This window comes from Taeniopygia guttata, chromosome Z (assembly GCF_048771995.1).
Source record: "Taeniopygia guttata chromosome Z, bTaeGut7.mat, whole genome shotgun sequence".
NCBI classification, from domain to species: Eukaryota; Metazoa; Chordata; class Aves; order Passeriformes; family Estrildidae; genus Taeniopygia; species Taeniopygia guttata.
The window spans coordinates 50,503,794-50,526,695 of NC_133063.1; the positions used below are offsets into that span (position 1 = coordinate 50,503,794).

At 34.9% G+C, this 22,902-nt stretch overlaps 1 protein-coding gene across 3 annotated transcripts in view; it reads right to left on the bottom strand.

The window, feature by feature from the left end:
• RICTOR (RPTOR independent companion of MTOR complex 2) overlaps window positions 1-22,902 on the bottom strand; it is a 76,197-nt gene that overhangs the window by 36,603 nt on the left and 16,692 nt on the right. For 2 of the 3 annotated variants that reach the window (XM_030258691.4, XM_072922617.1), the window contains 13 exons: window positions 21,347-21,444; window positions 12,771-12,835; window positions 10,525-10,656; window positions 9,518-9,581; window positions 5,979-6,105; window positions 4,952-5,121; window positions 4,639-4,706; window positions 3,544-3,611; window positions 2,194-2,276; window positions 1,470-1,557; window positions 554-644; window positions 343-409; window positions 154-234 (listed from right to left, as the gene is read on the bottom strand). In XM_030258691.4, coding sequence (XP_030114551.1) covers window positions 154-234; window positions 343-409; window positions 554-644; window positions 1,470-1,557; window positions 2,194-2,276; window positions 3,544-3,611; window positions 4,639-4,706; window positions 4,952-5,121; window positions 5,979-6,105; window positions 9,518-9,581; window positions 10,525-10,656; window positions 12,771-12,835; window positions 21,347-21,444 — 1,202 coding nt within the window. Of the gene's footprint in view, window positions 1-153; window positions 235-342; window positions 410-553; window positions 645-1,469; window positions 1,558-2,193; window positions 2,277-3,543; window positions 3,612-4,638; window positions 4,707-4,951; window positions 5,122-5,978; window positions 6,106-9,517; window positions 9,582-10,524; window positions 10,657-12,770; window positions 12,836-21,346; window positions 21,445-22,902 lie in introns of those variants that run through there. The other variant, XM_072922618.1, reaches the window with a different exon arrangement.

The following is a 22,902-nucleotide window of genomic DNA, read 5'->3' on the forward strand; positions in this document are numbered from 1 at the left end:
TGAATTATACTAGTTTTAATATATCAAGTGCCAGAAGATGTACTGTGAAATTCATCCACTATTCAGATAAAAACATGTTTCAAGTTTGAAATAAAAATTAATACTATAATAGCAAATATCTGTTTATAAGTGTTTACATAAAGTGGTATTTACCATATGCAGAAGTTCTCCCAAAAGGATAGTTGCTCTGACAGATACATGGTCATCGCTACTTGTGATCACTTCAACAAGGCCCTTTAGAAAGCAAAAAAATATTACAACATTTAATGTATAGCATCTTACTTGAACTCTCGTGGGAAAAAAAGTAGCAAGCATCTAGTAAAACTGGAAGTCACTAGTTACCTCTAGAAGTCCATTGGTAATAAAAGCAGAAAGCACTAAAGCCAAGTAATTATCCATGAGATCAGGCCTAAAGAGAAAAAAAGTATAAAAACAGTTTAGAAAGTACATTTCTTATAGTTCCTGCAAGAAAACAAGAAATGTTTTGTCCACACTGCCACAAAGCAAAACAAGAAGAATGGTTTAGACTAAGCTCAGTTCATTAAATCCTCACCTTGACCTGGCTCGATGGGGTAAAACAGTTTTAGCCTCAGCAGCTACAAAGCCATCAGAAAGTCTCCAGCAGTCTTGAAACCTGCCTGGATCTAGAACAAGAAAATGTGGACAATGGTAATTATAAGCTTGGGTTTTACAGTATTATTATAATGGCAGTCTCTATCCTTGCCTGCAAATATTATTTCAGGTGGTTTCAAATTACAGAAAATTTTGTCAGAGGGCATCTCTAACAAGTCATCTAACCCACAGTTCTGAACAAAGCAAGGGTACCTTGAAAACTAGGACAAAGATTGTATCTAAGTGTCAACAAAAAGAGTGGTATTTCCAATTCATAAACATATTAAACATGTTTAAGAGAAAATACCACTAGCACCTAAAATGTTACAAGGTGCATCCATATATATGAGTAGCAAGTTTGCAACGAAGAATGATTAGTTTACTTATAAATTAAAAGAAGCAGACTTCCCTTGGGTTTACAAAAGAGTAATTCTCAAGGTAAAATACTAACTTGGTTAAATTTAAAGACACGAAAAAGCATGTACTTGCCCTCAAGAAAGCAGAAGTCTAAGGACAATGGGGACAGCTAACAGACAATATATAGAGAAGTCTGACTAATAACTTGTCTGTAGTGTTCACTAACACATCCACAATTCTGAATACTCCTAACAGTTCAAAGAAGTCTAATCTGCAGCGCTGACCTTACAGTCTTGTGTTTATGCCTAACTATGCTGATCTTTCATCAAACTTACAACACTTAACAGGTCATAAAGAATTTTAGACAGAACTTAAGAACATCCAATAAATTCAGTGATAAAATAAAGGCAACTTACAGTACATAGGAGACAGCAAAGGTTTCAAACTTGTATAGGAGTGTAATAAACAGAATTCTTATGTGAACTGTTTTAAATACTTACCAACACTGAGAAGTGCCTCAATAAATTCTTCTGCAATAACAGGGAGAGGAAGGCGAAATATATCGTAGAGAACTTCAAGCAGACCTCGCTACCAAGGAAAACATAACACAACAGGAATTTTAAAGATTTACAATATTATCCCTTTTTCACTATTAATACTGAGCTTAAGATTTCTAGAGTACTAACACTCATGCATCTGTTGCAGTCGTTTTTTTTTCACAAATGGAAATGAACTGGAGAAGAGAGGATGGGGCTTTTTTACTTTTGAATTGTCCCTTATTCTCACTATGAATGCTATAGTAGCTACTTGGATTGCAGATTTTTAGAATAGTTACATCTGGAGCCATCAACTTTTCTCTAGTAAGCTTAATTTGTGAAGAAATATTTTTTTACCTGGAATTCAACTCTGATTATTATGCTTTAAACTTGCAGCTGCAGCTACTGTATATTTGCTTTGATTTGTAAACATAATAAAAATTAATTTATTAACTTTTCTCTCCTCCATTTTGTCACATACACACAGTGTGCTTCCCAGTTTCATAGGAATTTTTAAACAAAATTACGGATTTAAACTTTGGGGGTTAAAAAAACTCAAGGACAGATGACTCATAACTGGAACTGATGCTTATTTAAACCATTTAATTGTTTAAAAGTTAAGAATAAATTAATTAAAATATTAAGTATTACTATAATCCTATATCAGTACTAAATATTGAACACTTACCCGGATTTCCATATTTGGTATACAGAGTACCCCAATAAGAGACTGAATCCCAGAATTTCCAGGTTTGCACAGACTGATAATACCTAGAAAATGTCAAATGTATAACAATATTCCCTCATCAACAAAAGAAAGGACAACGGACACATTGTTAAATTAGATTTCCAGTTTGAAAACAAGCACACATGAAAAAAAAATTACTACTAATAATTTTCACCTTGATAATATCATCTCCTTCCCAGTCAATAATACTTAACAAAACTTCCTAATCACAAAACTTTATATCCTCATAAAAAAATTGTGCTACTTTTATCCTTCCTACTGTGAACAGTACTCAAAAGTTACCTGTGCAAACAACATACGCATGGAATAAAGGACAAAAAGGCAAAACTGTCTGTAATGAGTAATTCTTAAGCTGGAAAGGTTTTCATCATCTGACGAGAACTGTAAGGAATTTCAATCAAAAGCTGTATCTTAACCTAACAAATTAATTTTCTTTTAGTCTCGAGTAAATTCTAACAGCTATTAGATCTAAGTGCCCGAGTGCAGGGTGATGCAGTAATTCACCTATCAGAAACTGTTTTCTTGAAGTTTCAAAGTCATCACATGCTTCCTCTTCAAGCATGTGAGAATATACAAGAAACCTGAAAGATACCTGGATATTAATTAGGCTTAGCAATCATTGTCAGAACTTAAAAATTAACACAAATAGTGTCAAAAAACAGCCTAAGTATAGCCTGGAAAAATTCCACTCAAAATTTTGGTAAATGTTTATATTAACTGATTTAAATCAGCAAGACAACGTCTTGACAAAAAAAAAAGCAGTTCTTGAGACAGTACTTTCATCTTACATATTGTAATATCGCACACAAAGGATTTAGTAAAATAAAAAAAACCTTTTCGATTTAGAAATGCCATCTACATGACAAATTGCTATGTCCATTTCCAATTTCTCTTCAGCTATGGCAAAAGCATGTAAAGTGTTTGCCAATATGTCTTAACACAGATAAAAAGACTTCATTTACAGTGGCAGAACCATCTCAAATGCAAGTTCTTATGATACGATGTTATTTTAAACATCCTTTCCCACATTAGATTTCAAGAATGACCATCAAGATGTAATTTATAAGGCATTTTACACAGGAGGGGAAAAGCTGTGCCTTGTCAGGAGTCTAAGGAAACCATGTATTGCATCCTCCAATTTTACAGTATCAAAACACGTATTAAGCAGCATTGTAAGAAAGTACTGATAAGAAATTAGACATATCAAAGGGACAGACCCTGTGTCATTTATACTAGAAAGTAAAATCACACTTCCAATCATCCAGGTTCAAGCAAATAAACAAATCTTACCTGCCCACGATCGAAATGCTGCCACTATTCCCATTTTACTAGCTAGGAATCGTGCTTCTCTGTCCTCTCTGCCATTGAAACAACAAATGTCACAGTGCAGGTAATAATTACAAAACAAACAGTTCTAAAATATTTTTAGGTAGTTAACTGAGATGGGAGACAAAATTCAGACTAAAATAAATATTTTATGTATGCATATATGTGTACATATGTATTTACACAATGTATATACGCACAGAATTTTTGATTATTGTTACTTTTCCTCTTCCCGGGGAGTTTCCACAGGAGGATAACATCAAAAACACTCACAGGGGTCAGATGAATCACTCTGCACCTCTACTGACACCAAGTCTACAGCAGAGATGTAAATATTTGTACCTTACTCAGTTACCCAGACCTAAGCATCTACTCCCATTTGATAATTTAAAAATTCTGAATAATTCAAGTTATAAGCCATCTCAGGAGATCTCTCTCTAGTCCAAATTACTGCACAAAAAGTCACCTGTTATCATACTAGGCCAGATTATAGAAACATAGAATGGCTTGGGTTGGAAGGCACCTTTAAAGGTCATCATAGTTCAACCCCTCTGCAAGAACTCAGCAAATGCCTTTACAGTGTCCAGAGCAATAGGAGGTCTACAAGCTTCTGTAATTCAGCTTGGAATACCTGCAAAAAAATCAAGGCTTTATCCAGCTGGGTGCCAGTAACTCAAGGCAGCAGGACCTCTCTGGACAACCTATTTTAACTCCTGACCAGCCTCATATAAAATCATTGCTGCAGACCCTTTTATCAAGTTGAAATCTTTCTTGTTTCAATTTGTCTCTGTTGCTTCTTGTCCTCTCACCTTACACCATCATGAAAGGCTATGGCTACAGCATCTTGAAAGCATTTTCATAGGTAGTAAAAAAGTTGCTATTCAGCAGAGGATGTCCCTCAACCCTTTCCTCTCTAGGTTCAACAAGCCCTTTTAAATCTTAAATGCAGTTTAGCCTATGATATTCAACTTCTAGAAATGTAGTATTTGGAAGGAAGTACAGCTCAATTCCAATGCTATAAAGATAACTGATGGCACAAGTAGCAGCACTAACACTTACTTGAGTTGTCCTTCTGCTGTGTCTGGATTATGCCTGTAGTGAAAATCTGTGTAAGGGGCTAAAATTCGCTAAACAAAAGAAAGACATGCATTATTTTCACATGAAAATACAGTTAAGTCACTAGTGCCCTTTTCTCAGTCCCACTCCAAACTGCTATATTATTTCTGCTTCATAAATCTCAGACTTTTAGCCTAAAACATTTTCGTTCAGACACTGTGCACTAACACACATGAAATCTGAGACAAAAGTAAAACGTTTTAATGAGTAATACAGTGCTTAGTTTCTGTAACTAAACAAATAAAATTACACTCACCTCTAATTCTACATCTGCTCGCACATACTGTCGGGTCTTTGGATGATTAATGAGGTGCAAAACCGTAGTTATCAGAGCCTCATTAATTCGGCTTAGCTGGCAGTCAATCACATTTTTCAAGATGGTACTTAAACCACCTCGAAGAGCCACCACCTCAGGATTTTGAAGTGCTAGATAAAGGATAACAAGTAATTTTGGCCAGTGATTGAAGATAAAACATTTCATGCCATATCACAAACTTGTCATCTCTAGTACGGTTATCTTATTTGTCCTGAACACTGCTGAGGCACATGTAAAGCTTTTAATGGGACTAGCTGACACTGGTAATGAACGGTGATTTTGGATTCATTTATCATACACAAAAATACTGGTCACTCAGTCTCCAGTTGGGCCATTTTCCAACTTTACTCCCAACCAAGTTCCCATATAGTAGTTTTGGGATTTTCCCATGAAGAGTTTTTATGCTTCACTGAACGGACAGAGATAAAATATTTATACTGAAATAAGAGTAACATTTTGTTTATTTCTTTGAAATAGAAGCTTTAATCTTGACAACAATTTGCTGAATTATTTCCCGCTGGTTGATTTTGAAAACCTTAAAAGTCAGCAGCCAAATGAAAATTTAGGGAATTAGTAAAAACCACTGTCCCCATAACTACAGTGCCACTGCAAAATTTTTTAAAAATGAGGATATTTTGTAGTTCTCTGAACTCTTCTAAATTTGTCAGCATCTTGTGTAAGGAAATCTCCCTATTTCAAATCCTCAGTTTAAGAAATACCAACTGCAGTATAGAAATGTTTTTAAGGCAAACCAAAAACTGTCAAGTCTTGAAGGAAAATATGAAAACCTGAAACCTTTGCCTATGATACATAAATATATTTTTAGTTATTTTGGTTTATATAATACAAATAACTAATATCCATGAAAATGTCTACAGGAACACTTAACATCTAATTCCTTAATAAACAAATACCGTGAATGAAAACCATGTCAAAACTGAACACTAATTAAGAAAAATTATCTTACCTAGTTCACAGATAATGGCTATACATGCTCGAACCATTCTGTCTCTTTCTTGAAGACCATCATTTCCAACTGCTATCAAAGAATTAGTAATAGAACTGGGGAACAATGAAGCATTCACAGTGATCATCTGCCAAAAAGGAAAGATAAAGCCTTCTGGTTTCTTTACATCTTTCTAAATACACTTACATATTCACTAGTATTCTGTTACATTCATACAGTTAGATGAGTCCGTCTATTACTTGGCTGTAACTGCTGAATCTGCAGAACTATTTCTTTTGCTCTTGAAATTTTTTCAATTTCAATTTGTTTGTCAAGTTACTTTACCATTCTCTTTGTGCTTCAGTTGTTTTATATTTTATCTTATTAAGAAAAAATTAAAAATATGGGGTTTTTTTTGCAGTGAGAATTAAAACTACCTTCATCATAGTTTTTTTTCCCCAAGAGTATCTTTATTGACAACATTATCCAATGACACAGGGTCGACTACAAACTTATCTCCTATTAAGAACATTGTGCACTATGGAAAGCCTCAGCTGTTAGTTTGGGACACTCAGAATTCACACCAGATTAAGGTGCAAGATGCATTAAAGGTAAAGAAAACTATTCCTAAACAACCAATACCACCAACTCTTCACTGTCCTCCAAGTGAGCCTTTTATTATAAACACTGAGCAACTGCTTGTTCACACCTTTTCAATTTGTGAAAATTAAATAAATATACCCTTCTGAAACAAGATCACTAAATAGATGTATTACTAAGGAGGAAGCGGGTTTTTGTCTGACTGCCTAAAAAGGGAACAGTGTAATATTTTATAGCCCACTCAGCCGTGTCACCTTTTTTTCTCCACTAATAAATAAAAATGAGAAATAAAAAAATACTCAATATCCATCAAACACCTAAAAATTAATTATTTTCTACCCACATGGTCTTTCACTTTTACACTGGGAAGAAGAAAAAAGAATAAGCAATAGAATAGGTGTATCAGTCTACTCTAGAAACTGCAACTTCTTTGCTACTGATATTGACATGGTACTTCCTGTGAGGACACAAGCAATTCTGCTTCACTGTCTTCTTTGCTTTGAAGACAAGAGAAGGAACGGTTTCTCCTAGCACTGAATTTGAAACACATCAGTAGAATAAACAAATTTTTGTATTTACTTTGTATCTGTTCTAGGTCTTAAAATGCAGTTCTAAAGACCAAGGACAGGTAAAGGAAAGCTACTCACAAGTAGCTATGATGAATAAGTAATACAGACTATGAATTTGGTCTTTTAAGACTCTTTTAGAAAAGAGGAAGAAAGAAGATGGCTCATATTGCATCTAACCCAGACTTCTGCTTTAAAAATAAAACACCCAAACTATTAAATTTAGAAGAAATGTCTTATTGACTTCTATCAGATAGAAAAATGGTTCCCTAAGCAACTTCATGCCATCCTTTCCATGGCTGAACATATTAGTAAATTGTAAACTTTTATCTGTAAATGTAGGGATGATTACAGTCAAAACAGGCAGTGAGCACTCAGCCTTCAAAAATTATTTGGACATCAAGTTTAAAAAATCAGATTTTTAAAAAATCTACCTATACCATTTAAACCTAATATTTTTTAAATAAAAATATTGCCTTTTCTAAATTCAGAAAGTGATATTACTATTTTATATTTTGTTGTTCTTCTCTATGAAAAGAAAAAAAACCCAAGATTTTAATTTTAATGTATGCAATCCTCACAGACATTTTTACTACCTCAGAAGAGGTTAAAGAACCAAATCTTGAAACTGAAAATAATAGTTCTGTGATACTGGAAAAACCCAGTTCAGTTTCACAGTTACTTATCTTCTTAACAAGTTTCTTAGCTTTTTTAATTTCATTTGCCATTTATTCTTCCCTTTATATAATCTTTTAGGAATCCTGGCATCAAATCACTAAATCTTAGACATCGAGGGAAATGAAGACAGAAGCAGAAAAAGGGCAAGAGCAAAGTAACAAAAAGACAGTGTAAAAATACAGAAAGTGCTATTCAGGAAGCACTATATTCCCTGTAAGAGAATTTCTTGCGTACTGACTGCTCTATGCCAATGCATGCTTAACTGCTGTGACCTAGACAGCACATGAGAAAGCTGTTAACCTTAGTGGTAGCAGGCTGGGTGGCTTTTTTTTGGGCTGACACTCTTTCAAGAAAACAGACAGTTGCAGGTAAGCAGGAAAAGATGCTAGAAAAGGCTTTCCATCAACACAGTTATCAGCATCAAGGAACCACAACCGTGGCTGCACAGCCTGTGCATTTGATGCACACACCTGGTGCATAGCAATATCTTTGCACAACAATGGAGGAAAAGACCCATCGAGGGTCAGCTGTATGGCTTCTCTGATGCTTCTTTTTGACCATATTTTTTTTTCAGATCAAGCTAATGAATTTGTTTCTCTTGCTATCTCTTCTTTCATGCAGGACAGAAGTTTTTGCTCAAGCAGAAAATGCTCAAAAAAGCACAGAAATAATGAGGACAAATTTCTGACCCAAATGAAACTGATTATGGATGTGTTTCCATCTTCTGATGAGTTTACACTGAAGCCCTTCTTTCAAAGTAGATTTGCAAAAAACTTTTATTATAAAAGCGCAATTTCTTTAAGGACCTGTTCCCTTATACTGGGGATTTTTTTGTTTGGTTTTGGCTTGTTTCGGTTTGCACGTAGCCCTGTTTAATATTTAAAACTCTCTTTTTTGGCACAATTGTTAATCAAGTACATTGTATCTTCTGTGAGACAGAAAATATATTTAGGTAGATTTAAAACACAAAAAGAGATTTAACACAGACAGTACACCTGGGGAGCCATTCTTCAACTACTTCAAACTTTACTCCAGTCTTTGGTAGTTTCTATAAGAATATGAGAACAATGAAAAAGAGTGAAGTCCAGCACAAAGGCAGGATATTATGTTTCCTGAATACATTTGGTACCTCTATATGCCAATTTCCCTAGCATAAACTTGAAAATGCAGCCACCATACTTTCAAATTTCACATCCATGGGTACACAGTACAGTAACCATCACAAACTAAACACATTATAATTGAGTATCTGAGAGAAAATCCTGTGGATAGCATCAGCTGCCACAAACAAAGCAGTAAGGCTATAAGCATTCCTTGAATGATGACTTCAGTGACAATTTGCCTCTGTTCTCACATGGCAGAAGATCTCCCAATCTCTGACTCACAGATGCTTAAACAAACTATACAATAAAGTAGTCATATTTTCAATATTGAAACTTAATGTTTTTATGCTCTTACATTCTCTCTTTGAAAAGTGTTTCTCAAACCTTGCACAGTAAGCACAATTTTTCTAGCACACTTGATATTCTAAATGGTAAAATTGTAAAATCAAAGCAACTCTCTTCACTACATTTTTCTGTCTTTTAAATTATCAGCTATATTACATGATAAAGGTAACGCAAGGTATTAGAGACTGTGAAAAAGCACTGTTCATGGAGACAATCAGGAGTCAGTCAGCACAATTGAGTGGCACAGCAGATACATAGGAGATTTTACCTTTCTGACTAATCGAAGTGCTTGTGTTCTTTCTACTTCATTACTCTGCTGTATGTCAATGCACCTAAAGTAAGTTAAAAAAACACATTTTATGACTTTCAACTTACCTGTTAACAACTCATGTTAATATTTATGTATATGAGACAAAATAAAAATAATTGACTTATGGTTGAATAACTACGCTTGTCAGCCAATATACTCATTATGATACATCAGTTAGGTTTGGTTTATATTTGGTTTATAGTTTCTCAACTATTTTCATTACAATTAAGTCACTAAAATGTTCTCAACTATAAAATGGCAAAGCATAATGCTTCAACAATTATTCTCCAAGCAAGTTGCATTTGTCATTTGCAAATGAGACTACACCAAATATTTGTAATTTGTCACATTAACACACCTTGAGTGTTCTAGAGTTTGAGATCACAAAAGTCCTTTTGCTCCAAAAAAGCTGAACAGCACACTAAAACTACATGTGTATATTTATAAACAGAAATTCACATACATCTGTATCAGCATATTAAATAAAAAATGTTATTACAGGAAACACTGGAAATGCTATTATTTACATCTATTCCTCATGCTAATTTTATTATCTCACTGTTGTTTTGCCCTTTGGTATTTTTCTGTTGCATCATTAATTATATTTAGACTACAAATTCTTGGACATCAAATATGACAGCAGTGTGATAATACAAAGAATCTAACAATTCCCATACAAAAACTTAAGACATGAAAATTATTATTATTTCAATCTTATTAATTTTTAGTTAATGGTATTAACTAAAGTAGAAATTATCTGAATTACTTGTAATGTATCGCATATTAGGACAGCATTTTATTTGGATTGGCTAGTGTGATTAAATATTTTGTTGAAGAAAAATGTATTTTATAAGACCACTTACTAAAAACATGAGAATATGAAAAGACTTTTCTCCTGTATCAACCATGAAAGGCAAGTGATTTAGAACTTTACAACTTACAACAAGAAGAAAGAGAAAAATTACCTGGCTATCAAATAATCCACTTTCAACTTTAGCACCTTCTGGAGAATACTGGAGTCTCGAATAAGATAGCGGAGGGCTCGCAATCCTGCTGCTCGCACCTCTTTTGCTTCATTTAGTAAAGCTAACCTCAGACTACAATGAAGAAAACAAAAGGGACAAACAACTATTAGGCAGCAGGTAGATTTCACCATCTGACATGCAGCTACTACTCATTCATTTAAGACAAAAAGTATGATTTTAAAAAATAAATGTTCTGAACTAATTTTCTGACTTTCAAGTCTTCTCATGTGCAACCTAGAAGGCAAGCCCTCATTTGGTCAGCAGATGTAAGCAATATATTAATCTTAAAAAGCCACAAATGAATGTTTCCCCCAAATAACAGCTTGCACATCCATGAAATGACATAGAACAAAAACCTGTACACAAGTTGTTATTGGACAAAACAGCTGAATATAATATTAGTCCAAGAAAATTAGGAGGTAGAATAAGGTAGGTAAGAAAAAAATGAGATATGGAAGAACTCTAGAAACTGAGTTAGAAAGCATGAGGTAGCACTCTGTCCTTTTGAAGGCCCTCAAGATATTCGCCCCTCTTTCTCAACCACAGGCAGGGTGGGGTGGGAATCCTCAACCTCCCAATGACATTTTCTAATAGGATTTTTCACTGGACATCTAAGAACGTAAATACTTCAGCCACTGAGATTGAATTTCTACTTCTAAAAAGGGTTTATTTTTTTTCTTTCCTTATTCTACGGTTGTCCTACATGGTAATCACCAACCCAAGGCAAAAAAATCTTCAGAGTGTTTAGGTGAATACCTGGCCAGGGTTAAGTCACTGTAACAGGAGCCTACTCCCAGGGGATACCTGGACAAAGTAGGCTGCCATATCATTTGCAATAAAGATGAACTAATTATTACATTCAGCACCAAATAGGGAATTGTTCCAAGACCATCTTTCCTGTAATATGAATATGATACCCACACTGCTTTGGGCCCAGGACACAGATTTCTGGGCTTGCAAGACTGGACGTGGGACTGCTGACTCATGTCCAGCCTCTTGTCCAGCAGGACCCCCAGGTCCTTCTCAGCAGGACTGCTCTCAATCAGTTCTTGAACTACAGATCTTCAAGTCCAACTCCTAGCCCTGCACAGGAAATTCCCAAGGATCACACTATGTCCGAACACTTCTTGAACTCTGCCAGGCTTGGGGATGTGACCACTGCCCTGGGGAGCCTGTTCTGCCGTCCAACCACCCTCTGGGTAAAGAACCTTTTCCTGATATCCAACCTAAACCTCCCCTAACACAACTTCAGGCCATTCGCTTGGATCCTGTCACTGGTCAATGGAAAGATGAGATCAGTGCCTGCCCCTTCTCTTCCCCTCATGAGGAAGCTGTAGACCAATTAAAGAACTGGCACAGTGAAACCACCACAAAGGAAAAGACTATCATGAGATTCAACACTTAAAAGCAAAAGCTACCAAAAAGAGATGTGTCACTCTCTTTAGGTATGCAATGAAAACATACAGCTAGCCAAAAGTATAAAGACATCAGTTTTAACTAAGAAAATAATTACACAAGGTTTCCCAACATTTTGCTCAAAGAGCAATTAGCTTTCCTAAGTTTTTTTGCTTAAGTGAGATCTAAACTGAAAGAACACAGAAATGCAGTACATATTAGATCTTATTTGACTTTATCATCAGTGCTGATCTTCAATAAAAATTTACAAATTTCTGTGTGGAAATAAGCATGTAGTTACATTTGAGAGTCAAAATGGCCACAAAGTAGACAGAAATTCCACTTACAAGTATATACTGACATGCCTTGCATGTCAGTAGCAAGGAAAGCAGTGCTTCATGGAAATACACACACCAGTACAACACAAAATATTGATCTTTAAAGCTTGATTCTGTATCAAGAGTATGCTCTGTATTTTGTAGATTACATTTTTATTAGAAGTGCTTTCTACAACTACTGAAATACTTAGAGGTACTTTTACATCTCTGAGGAATATAATGAAGAAATCTACACTTCTAACTTGGAGGGCTTGTCTCTGCCTAGTTTTTTTTTTTTTTTTTTGCCTAATTTTTGCTTGATTTTACTCATTAAAATATTTTCAGGTTATATACTTGCATTATGAAGCTTCAAACGTACGTAAAATACTTGTTCAGAAGTACAAATAAAGTTTGTTTAATTGCACCAACACAACTGAAGTCCCCAAAAATTGCCTAGTGATCTTTAATACTTACCATATTATGATGCTGTCATAAGTAAAACCTAACTTCTCTTCAGCATGGCCAGTATTACAAAGAAGCTGAAAATAAAATAAAATATTTATTATTTATATATATATAATATATATATTACAATATATATATATTATTTATAGATCTCCAAAAATAACCATGAAAAATCATATATTTTAGGAATTGCTTTAAAAAAAAACCTGAGGAATTTAATTCGCAGCAAGGGAGAGAATACCAGCTTCAGACTTCTCTAAGAATTTCTGCTGTTTGTATTGTGTTCCTATACACACCAGATACAGGGACTCACCTGTGGATTTCCATAGCAAAAAAAAGGTTTCACAGTTGTGTAAGCTGTGTACTGGTCGGTCCATTTTTCAGCACCAGATTGCTAGCTGACAACTGGTGATTTGAGCAGAGAGTAAAAATGACTGAAGTCAAAGCAAATCTGCAGGGGCTCAGGTAAGAGATTTGAAACAAAGACTGACACTGATGGTCCACTGTCATGTTTTGTCACAGCAACACAGAAGTACAAAAAAATCGGAAGGCATTACTAAGTGTCCTGTAACTGACATTTGGTCTTGGCCTGCCACCCATTCTATAGAACCTGTACCTCTGAAAAATCAGAGCAAAGTTGGAATTTATGCACACAAAAAGACAGCTGTAAACTGTCACAAACTGGACACTTCAACCATATCTAGTCATTGTGAACAGAAAAGATTTATAAGCAAAGTTTTTAAGTCCAAAACCATGCTTAAAAGGAGCAATCTAGGTTGCCAATGTTTTAGCCTCTTGAGGAAAGGAAAACAATCTCTTCTGTAAGAAAAGCTGATGCTGTTCTTCAAGAGCAGCAAAGAAATTCCTAGCAATCTCACTTACTATCCCTGGCTAAAATTATAAAATCATGATGTCCAAATCCCAAAGCACTTTTCTAAGCACTTCCAAAAACTCAAGTGACTAATACTGATTGCAATAGTTTGCACTTTGTCCTCTGTTTTCAAAACAGGCACGTGTTCAGTTCCAAGTCAGCATAGTATTAAGTTTCTCCTCAGTGAGGAATTCAGGAAGTATTTGTGCTAACTAGTCATTACCTCTGCTCTGAAAATACTGTAATATATCAAACCCTGTGACACATTCTTTATGTGTATTTACTGCTAACAATAAGAAATTTATAATAAACAACAAACAGCTAAATCAAGGCTACTGTAAGTTAAAGTATTTAGTGTGTTCCATGTTCAGTTCTACTGCTCACCTCCATCTGAAAAAATGGCATATTGACAGAAACTCCTCTTTTAAGTAAACCCATTTTATTAGAAAGATGATTAAAATTCAAACATTTCTTGGGTTTATGCTCAACAAGTAGAAATTAATTCAGTGATCATATTATGTCTTAAAAAATTGCCTTTCAAGAAAAATACTTAGTGATAATGCTGAAATCTAAGGCTATTAATGAGAGATTATTAAATTGGCCTGGATCAGCTCCACATTTGGGCTCAAAAAATTTAAGTTAATTGAAGTATATTGGATTTTGCATTTTTCTTAACTAAAGATGATTATAAAACATAAGAAAAGTTTTTATATAACCTTTTCTTACCACCTTTCAAATATAAATTATAATAAAACTATACAATTGACGCACTAACTGGTTATGACAGTACGTCACTTCCTAACATCAATCTATTTTTATGCCATGTTGTTGGACTGCTTAAGGCCACCACTGCTGCTTTAGCATTTCTATTGACATCTTATGAACTGTAAAAATTGGCTGGCAGAGAGTAAGCAAAACAGTGTGAGAAGACAGCAAGCAAAAACAGTTCATTGTTCAGTTGCAGACAATTACATCAACAGTTGTTTAGGTTAATCATTTATACATCTAAACCTTTCCCCAGCATTCCACCTCAGACGCAAATGAGAAATCCTAACTTAATACAACAGATAGTCCTCAACAGCCTACTTTTCCTAATTAAAAAAAAACATAGAATTGTAATTCCAATGTAGGAAAAACCTGGTTTTTAGAAAGCTGCTATAGTGTGCACTAGTGCATTAGTGAAGCTAGTCTCCTATCACACATTTATCACGGGTTTGCATCTTGAGCAGTCCTGAGATTAAATAGAAACATTTGACATCTTCCAGGAACCCACCTAACTTGCTGCACTGGTAAAAAACATTCAGTTCACTGAACCAGTTCTAGTCTGAGTGTCATTCTCACCAAATATATACAGTGGTTATTAGCTCCTCAATATCAATTGTTTTCACCTATGTATGTGCTCCCAGCTCACACACCTGCGCCGGTGCTGAAAAGAACTTAACCTTATCTTGAAATTCAAATGCAGTCATGTAACCTGACAAGTTAAAGCTTTCATCAAGTTTAACTGATGTTTGTATATAAATTTCTGAATTTGACAATAATAATTATCTAAGTGATGGTTTCTGTGCATGCATCTGAAATACTTCTCCCACAAAAAAAGAACTACTAGTTTATTCTCCCTTTAATGGGACACCAGTACTTATGTATTAGCCTTTCTTGTAATTTATATATGTTCCATATAGAAAAGATGGATAGCAAGATCAGAATTCAAAAATGTTTCAGTGACTTGAAAGATGTTCCCCAACTCAGTAAGAAGATTTAACTAAATAGTAGGAACAGCATATCACATCCTTCATGGTACCACAAATTAACAGACACATAAAAAATGAAAGTAGGCCAGCAGAGAAACAGAAAATGTCCATAAATTCACATTCAGAATGTTAATTTAAAAGAAAAAACAAATTTTATCTCTGGAAATAGTAATAGGACCACATTATGTTTCAGATTAAAAGACCTTTTCCATTTCACCAGTTGCTCTCACAAGTGCAAGAACAAAATTTTGTGTGCTACATTTTAAGAGCAAAGTAGAAAACATGTAGCAGAAAAATGGACAAGGCAGATAAAAGATCCACCCAAGAAGGCTGAGCCATTTGTTTTATTTAACCTAGGGAAAGGAAAAAACAAACTGGCTGGTAAGGCTGGATTTCTGTAAGTTTGAAAGGGGGAAAAATAATAATGGAAGATGCTATAAAGAACAGACTGTTCAGCTGGTTCCAATTCCTTGGGTATTTGCTATGTTATAAATGTCTGTCCTTAAATGTATTGTACTAAAAAACGTTATCACTTTCTTCTCATTTACCTTCAAACAACATTAGGCGAATCAATGATTCTGGCCCAAATGCAGTGGTATTTGTAGATGGCTGAATAACCTAACAAAGTCAAGTAACTGTCATATATCTGACTGTAAGATTTAACAATTAACATACATACCATGATAGCATAACTCTGTAGGCAAGCAATACCAGAATATTGAAATCTATCTTTAGCTATATATTGACATGGTTCATTAAAATGGCAATGGATTATCATATAATACCTGGAATGATGAAATTATTTATATGTTTATACATTTTTTTAATATATAGATATTACCTATAAAAAGTATACATTTTTAAATACACAAAATAAATGTTATATATTGTTATATTGGCGCAAACAAAACCAATCGGAGTATACTTTGTGAATTAAATCTGCAAATGAGCCCACTTCAAAATTAGTATTTTGTAATCAAATACACAGTGATTGGGAATAGCAAAGACTCTCTGAGGATAAGATTAAATATTAGGACAAAATGGTATGTACACCAGGCCAGACAGTGACTAATTTACAGTGAAGTTTTTTTTTTCATGTTTACTGTCAGCTATGAGTTCTTCATATTACTCAAATGAGTCACAGCAATATGAGTAACATATCAACATGTCTTGGAAACAGTAGCTCAGAACAACAAAACCATAGGTCAACAACATGCACAAATGGAGTGAACATTTGAGACCATTCCAATTTATATTTAGCAGAATAGCCACAGCAAAAACTGTATTATTCTGTGCATTCAGAATGTAGCTATTGCATTATAACTTTGGAAATATAGTTTGAGCTGCCACTGGTAATATTTAAGCAAAGACTACTACGTAGATCCTAGTCATAAGAGAAGGTCCTACTGAAACTGTGGACTCTGGATTTAGACATATTTGTTTCACAGCTGAATGTCTCTAAGTACATGTTCTGTTCCTATCTGCTATATCATCATGAGATTTTAGGTTTTGTCAGTGGTATTTACTTGGATCAATGTTACAGTCAGGCAATACATTCAGGCTAAGATACCTGGGTTTTGCAAAAGACAAACAGAGTCTAAAATGACAGACTATGAATCAGAAACACAAACCATGAAAGCCTCTATGGTCATATCCATATCATCCTAGTGAAAGTCAGCAGCATGGCCAAAAGCTAACAGATATACAGAGCAGAATAGCAGAGCTTCGTTAGTTTCATTAGACAATTAGTTTCAAACAGATTGAAAATATAATTTTCCATATCACTATGGAAAATGATGCTGTTCCATTTCTAAGCTGACATCCAAAATTAATTGCTTGATTCTGTCCTTTAAGAAGTACCTTTCTTTTTGAAAGAAAAACATAAATTCCTACAATATCTGTGGATTTCTTTTTCAGTTTGTAATTAAAATACTCTTTTAGTTTTATAAAGGTATGAAAGATTTCTCCGAAGCTCCCAGTTGGATAAACCTTCCATAACAGAGGATTATAAATACTTCAAATCACAGAGATATTTTCCTCTAGGTAAATGCAATTGTACAGTTTCTTCAGGTTTTCAGTGATTTATCTTACTGTTTTGCATGGGAGTGGGGAAAACCCAAAAGATATAACTGTGATGTTTTGGTACTAATCATCAGCAGAAGCTGGGAAGCTTCAGAAAGGTGCTTGCCTTATGCAGGCAGCAATATAAATTAAAGATGGGTAATCCCATTCAGCTTACTGGAGCTAAATGTATATACCAAACTTGTACTGCTGTGACATTCGGAAGTGTCACTGACCATTTACTGTAGGTCAAGTTCTCAAACAGTTTTCAGGTCAGAATGTAAGTTAGCTAAAATAGGGTTACTCTAAAGGAACATAGATTGAGGCAGTACTTCATAAAAGTTTTTGCCCACAAAACTGCAGCTTCATTTACTAGGTGACAAGAAGCACAGGACTGTGCTCTCATTCAAAGCAGATAAAATTTCTAAGTCTGCTGCTGCTACAATTCAGAACTCAACGTACCTTTCCACAGCCTGTGCATCACCAGACTGGGAATGCTAATTTCCTGGAACAGAAAACTTAAGACCACCTGTCAGGCAAGAACAACTCACATTCAGGCAAAAAACCTGAACACTAAATGCTACTTAGCTACTAAGGAGAACAAGCAAAAACTTGATAAATGAAATGCAAGTTTTTGTAAAATATCATGTGTGAAGAATATTTTTAAAGTAATAATGGGTGCTGTGGAAACCTGAACACAGCTAGTTAACATTTCTCTTAAAGGGAAGTAACAATGAAACATGGGTTAGAGCAACTAAGCACATAAGCGTCATATAAAGCATCTGCCTTACTGTCTCATTCTTGCAGATGAACTAGTAGACTAGAAGTCAATACCTGTTGACTTCTGATCACCATTATTTTAAAAAAAATTAAAGTATTTAACTTCTATATAAAACCTTGAAGTCTAATTCAGTACTACTTCAGTAATTTTGAAAGAATGACTATGTTCCCGCTTCTTAAAAAAAAAGGTGGTGAGGGGAACAGATCTCACCTTAAAAACCCAGTCCAGTTTCAAGTAAAGGAATCTGAACATAGCACACCCCAGATATCCTGAAAATAATACAAAACTTGGTGTCTATCCTGATCTTTGTCAGGAAACTCCACATTTGGAGTAAATTACATTACTTGTTTCCATGTGGTAAAAACATTTTACTTTCCCTGACTGAAGAACTAAAACAGCAAGATTCACACTCTTTGAAGGAAAAACGTGGGGTAATTGGGAACTACTGCTTAGACTATTTCAGATGTTTTCTTTTAAGTATAATAATATTTCTAGCAGAAGAATAATATATGTTCCATACATATTTTATCTGAAATACACTATTAAAAATGTTCAAAGGTCCTTTCCCTGTCCATAGTATAAATATTCCAGATAACAAGTAGCTCTTTAAAAATCGACCACAAAATGCAACAATTTATAAAGAAATCAAGTTCATAGTCACTATAATTCCAAGACAGGATACAAATATCCTTAGCCCTTAGCATATCAATCTTACTCACACTCCTGTCTCACAAAGGAGGAACTGAGACTATACCAACTCATCGTAGAAGAACAGAGTGCAAAAAGGAAATAAAACCATCTCACCAAGCTCCAGGCTTTCACTTTTAACCACTGGAATGAAAACCACAGAATTGTTCCAACCACAAAGCAGACAATACAGTACAACTTGCGACTTTTATTCTATTCTCATTACTGCATTTACAGGTCAAACAAAAATTGGAAGAGCTTTTAAAATCAAATGCATTAAGTTATACAAAGTACATATTCCAGGGAGATGAATATAAGAACAAATGTTCAGATTAAATTGAGTAGTATGATTCCCTCATGCATGTTGATTCCGATTTAGAATCAAAATCAGGTTATGAACTACAGTCTCCATCTTCAAATATCATATTTAATTTTATTAAGTCGCTTTACACTCTTATAATATCCTGCCTTTAACTGCATTTTCTTAAGTGCAATTTACAAAAATCGTCCTTACATTTCTGTAATTATTTTCCATTTTCAATACTGGGTTTAACAAAATTCCCAAATAAGCTTTAAATATTCAATTATGGAATTATGCAATCTCTCAGAACTCTTTTTTAAAGAATATTTGGTTCATCTTTATTACAATATGCATATTTGTTAATTTAACACAGTTATGATGATTTTGATCTGATTTTCAATAGCAATTGAAAATTGTTTTAAGATCTCTAGTTCAAATATTGATTTTTCACTCCAAGTTGTGCATCTACTCCAGCTCTTTAATTTTAAGACAACTAGAGAATTTGGAAGCACTCACATTTTGAAGTTTCCAGATTTTCACAAAAAGGAAACCAAGCTAGGCATCAGACTTTTCTAGCAGAATAAAGGGCATTCTTGCAACACATTTTGGAATCCCAGTGAAAACAGCAGCATTCTGTCAATGGTTGATGTCTGACAGACACAAAGCAATAGTCCAAAGAGATCTCAGTGTGACATTCAGCTCCTTAGTGAATGAACGTCTTAGTGAACATTCCTACACATGTTCTGAACCAATCCAGAAAATTTAGCACTTACAGATTTGCTATTAATGCATTAGAAGATAAATTCATTTGTTACTGTGATTTTGTTCTCAGTACTCACCTTCCTGTTAAGTGAATCTTAGACAGTACTGAAGTGGTCAATCTCACAAGGAGTGCCTTTAACAGCCAAGATGCCTATTTCAAAGGTTATCATGCATGTTTGTCCTTCTCGCTTCAACTGGCTCCCCACACTTTCCCTTGAGTATTCACTCTTTCACTTAAGACTGGGTCAAAAATGTCAAATGGACTTCTGACAGTCTTACTCAATTCTTTGTAACAAACTTACATAAACTTACATAATTTAAACCTTACTTTATTCCTTACACTCTCCTCTACTGTGTTATTTCTTGGTTGCTGCTGGTTGCAGGATCCATCCTCAGTCACAGGAAATCAGTTTTTATTTTCAGGTGTGTTGCCCTATCTCTATCAGAAAGGTGTACAACACACTATATCCCTCTATCAGTTTGGGTAAGGCCCACACTGAAGCTTCAATGTCTCCTGCCTCACTGACTAAAACGCACATTTTCCCTTGCACTGACAAATGGAACACTGGTCCAACCACAACCACTCACCATCCTACAAAGAACACCTTTTCCCTAACTCCCTGACCACCTCCCATGAGTAATCTCAGCTTCTTTCCATAGGTTTCTCTTTTACCTAAAAACATGCTACTTGTTGCCTTCTGAAAATCTTTCACAGTTTCTTTCTTCAGCTTACACCCTCATGCTGCAGCAAGTTTTTAATTCTTGCCTCATCAGCTCACAGTGACAGCTTCCAAGAGATCTGTTGTGTCTTCAGTGCCTACTGGTCACAGATCCACGATTTGGAAGAAGCACATCAAAAATCATCAACACAGACATATTCCAGAAATGGACCCTTTACATCTTTTTCACAATTGGAAACTGCAGTGAAAGTTGCAGTTTCTATTCTATTAGTGTTCAAAACATTGCATATAATGTACAATGATATAGTCCTCCCCCCTCACCATACTCAATCAGTTTACATTCAGTATGGCATTTTACATTTTTTATTTCAATTCTACACAGCAGGAACCAAATCCTAAGCTCAAATTATGCAACTTAACCCATTAACTGGGAGATATTTCCATCTTCTAAACAATAAAATATAACAAAAATTCAGCCAGCAGGACAGGTATGCAAACTTCAGCATAACTCTGCATTCACATATTTGCTTGTTTTTATTTCTTACCTTCCTTTCCCACAATAAGTAGGCTTCAAGTACTGCTCTGTAATATTAAGCAATTTCATTAACGTCCCAGCCAATGCCTGACTGAGTAAATACGAAACATTTTACCTGTACAATTACTTGTTCTGTGACACTATTTGAGTTCTTACCTTAGTAAAATTATTTAAGTGACCTAGTTTTCTCATATTTGACACACCCTGCAATTTGGCCACATTTTGGAGAATCTCTCTCATATTATCACAAGGGTCTGAAAAAGAAAAGAGGGTATTAGCAGATACAGTAAAAGAAAATAAAAAAAAGAAAAATCTAAACACGCATTCAACATGCAGCTTCATAAATATAATAGGTACTCTCCTGGTTTCAGTAAGGGATGCAGAGCACTTTTGCTCCAAGAAACATCAATCTGATTTATGCTAAGGACCAAAACCATGCACACCTGAGGTCTGTACAATAAATGCTAAAGGCCATGGAGGAGAGATACTCTTACTTTAAAGCAGATTTTAATCAGTATCTTAGATTTGCAGTTGACAAAGAAATCCATTTAGTGCCTGAAAGGCTAATCCTTACATCTTGTAAGTGAACAACTTTACTGTTAATCCCCTTGTAATTTAAAGTAAGCTGAAAGACAGAAGTTAAAATACAGCATGTTACTGGCACCCAACTTTATTCCTTTTTTCTCCTCCAGACAAAGGGTTGGTAGGTTTTGGAAAGATGAGACCTCTTTTCTCCTCTCCACATTACTTGCTCTCCACAGTCATTCTTTAAATAGAGGGCTAGGCCTTTCCAGTGACATAGTAAGTGAACTACAAGGCAAACAAAAGCCTTAAGAATGTAGTCTTCTTTCTTCTTAAGGGTTCACCATCCCAACAAAAACAGATGAACAAAAAAATGCCACCCAGAAACCATTATTCACACACCAACTGATGACCCTGCATTCTGCTAGAAAACAGAGAATGAGTATCATGATGAGAAGAGATGCTTTTGTCCCACTTTTGGAATTAAGGCTGAAATTGAGGCAAAGTGGAACAAGCTGCACAGAGTGAGGCTGGGCCTAGGGAGCTGCACAACTGCACTGTTAAAAGACAATGCAGTAAGTTCAGTATGTGGTGGTACTGTGGCAGGGCAGTTTTTAAAGGGACCTATTTAATGCAGGATTCTCATGGAGTTTTAGATTAGACACTGAGGATAGGTATCAGCAGTTTGAGATAAATGAAAGGCCAACCTGAAGATATAAACGACAGAAAGTAATACATTATCAAAAAGAAAAAATAACTGCATTACATAAAATGAAATCGTTAGAACAAGTCTAAACACCAGACATCTAACAAGCAGCAAAGAGACAGCTTTTGTGTGTGATGTCCCACACTAACTTCAGTAGAGAAAAACTTGCCTCCTACTACAGAATGGAACAGCTACAGCTGTTTGTGGCACACATAGAGCCTTTTATGTTCCTGTTACTTGTAGAAGTGTGTTTGTGTATTTTTCATTATGCAAAGGAAATCAAGCATTAGAGATGTAAAGAAAGCATAATCTTCACTACCTCTCTACAAACCACGCTTTCACATCACTTTCCGTACTTTAAAAACTTAAAGAAATTTAGAAAAGCAAACATAAGTAGCAATCTTACTAGGATAAATCCAGAATGTGTTTGGACGGACACAACCTGTATTTGCACCACCACCAGGAATCAAGACATGATTTAAAA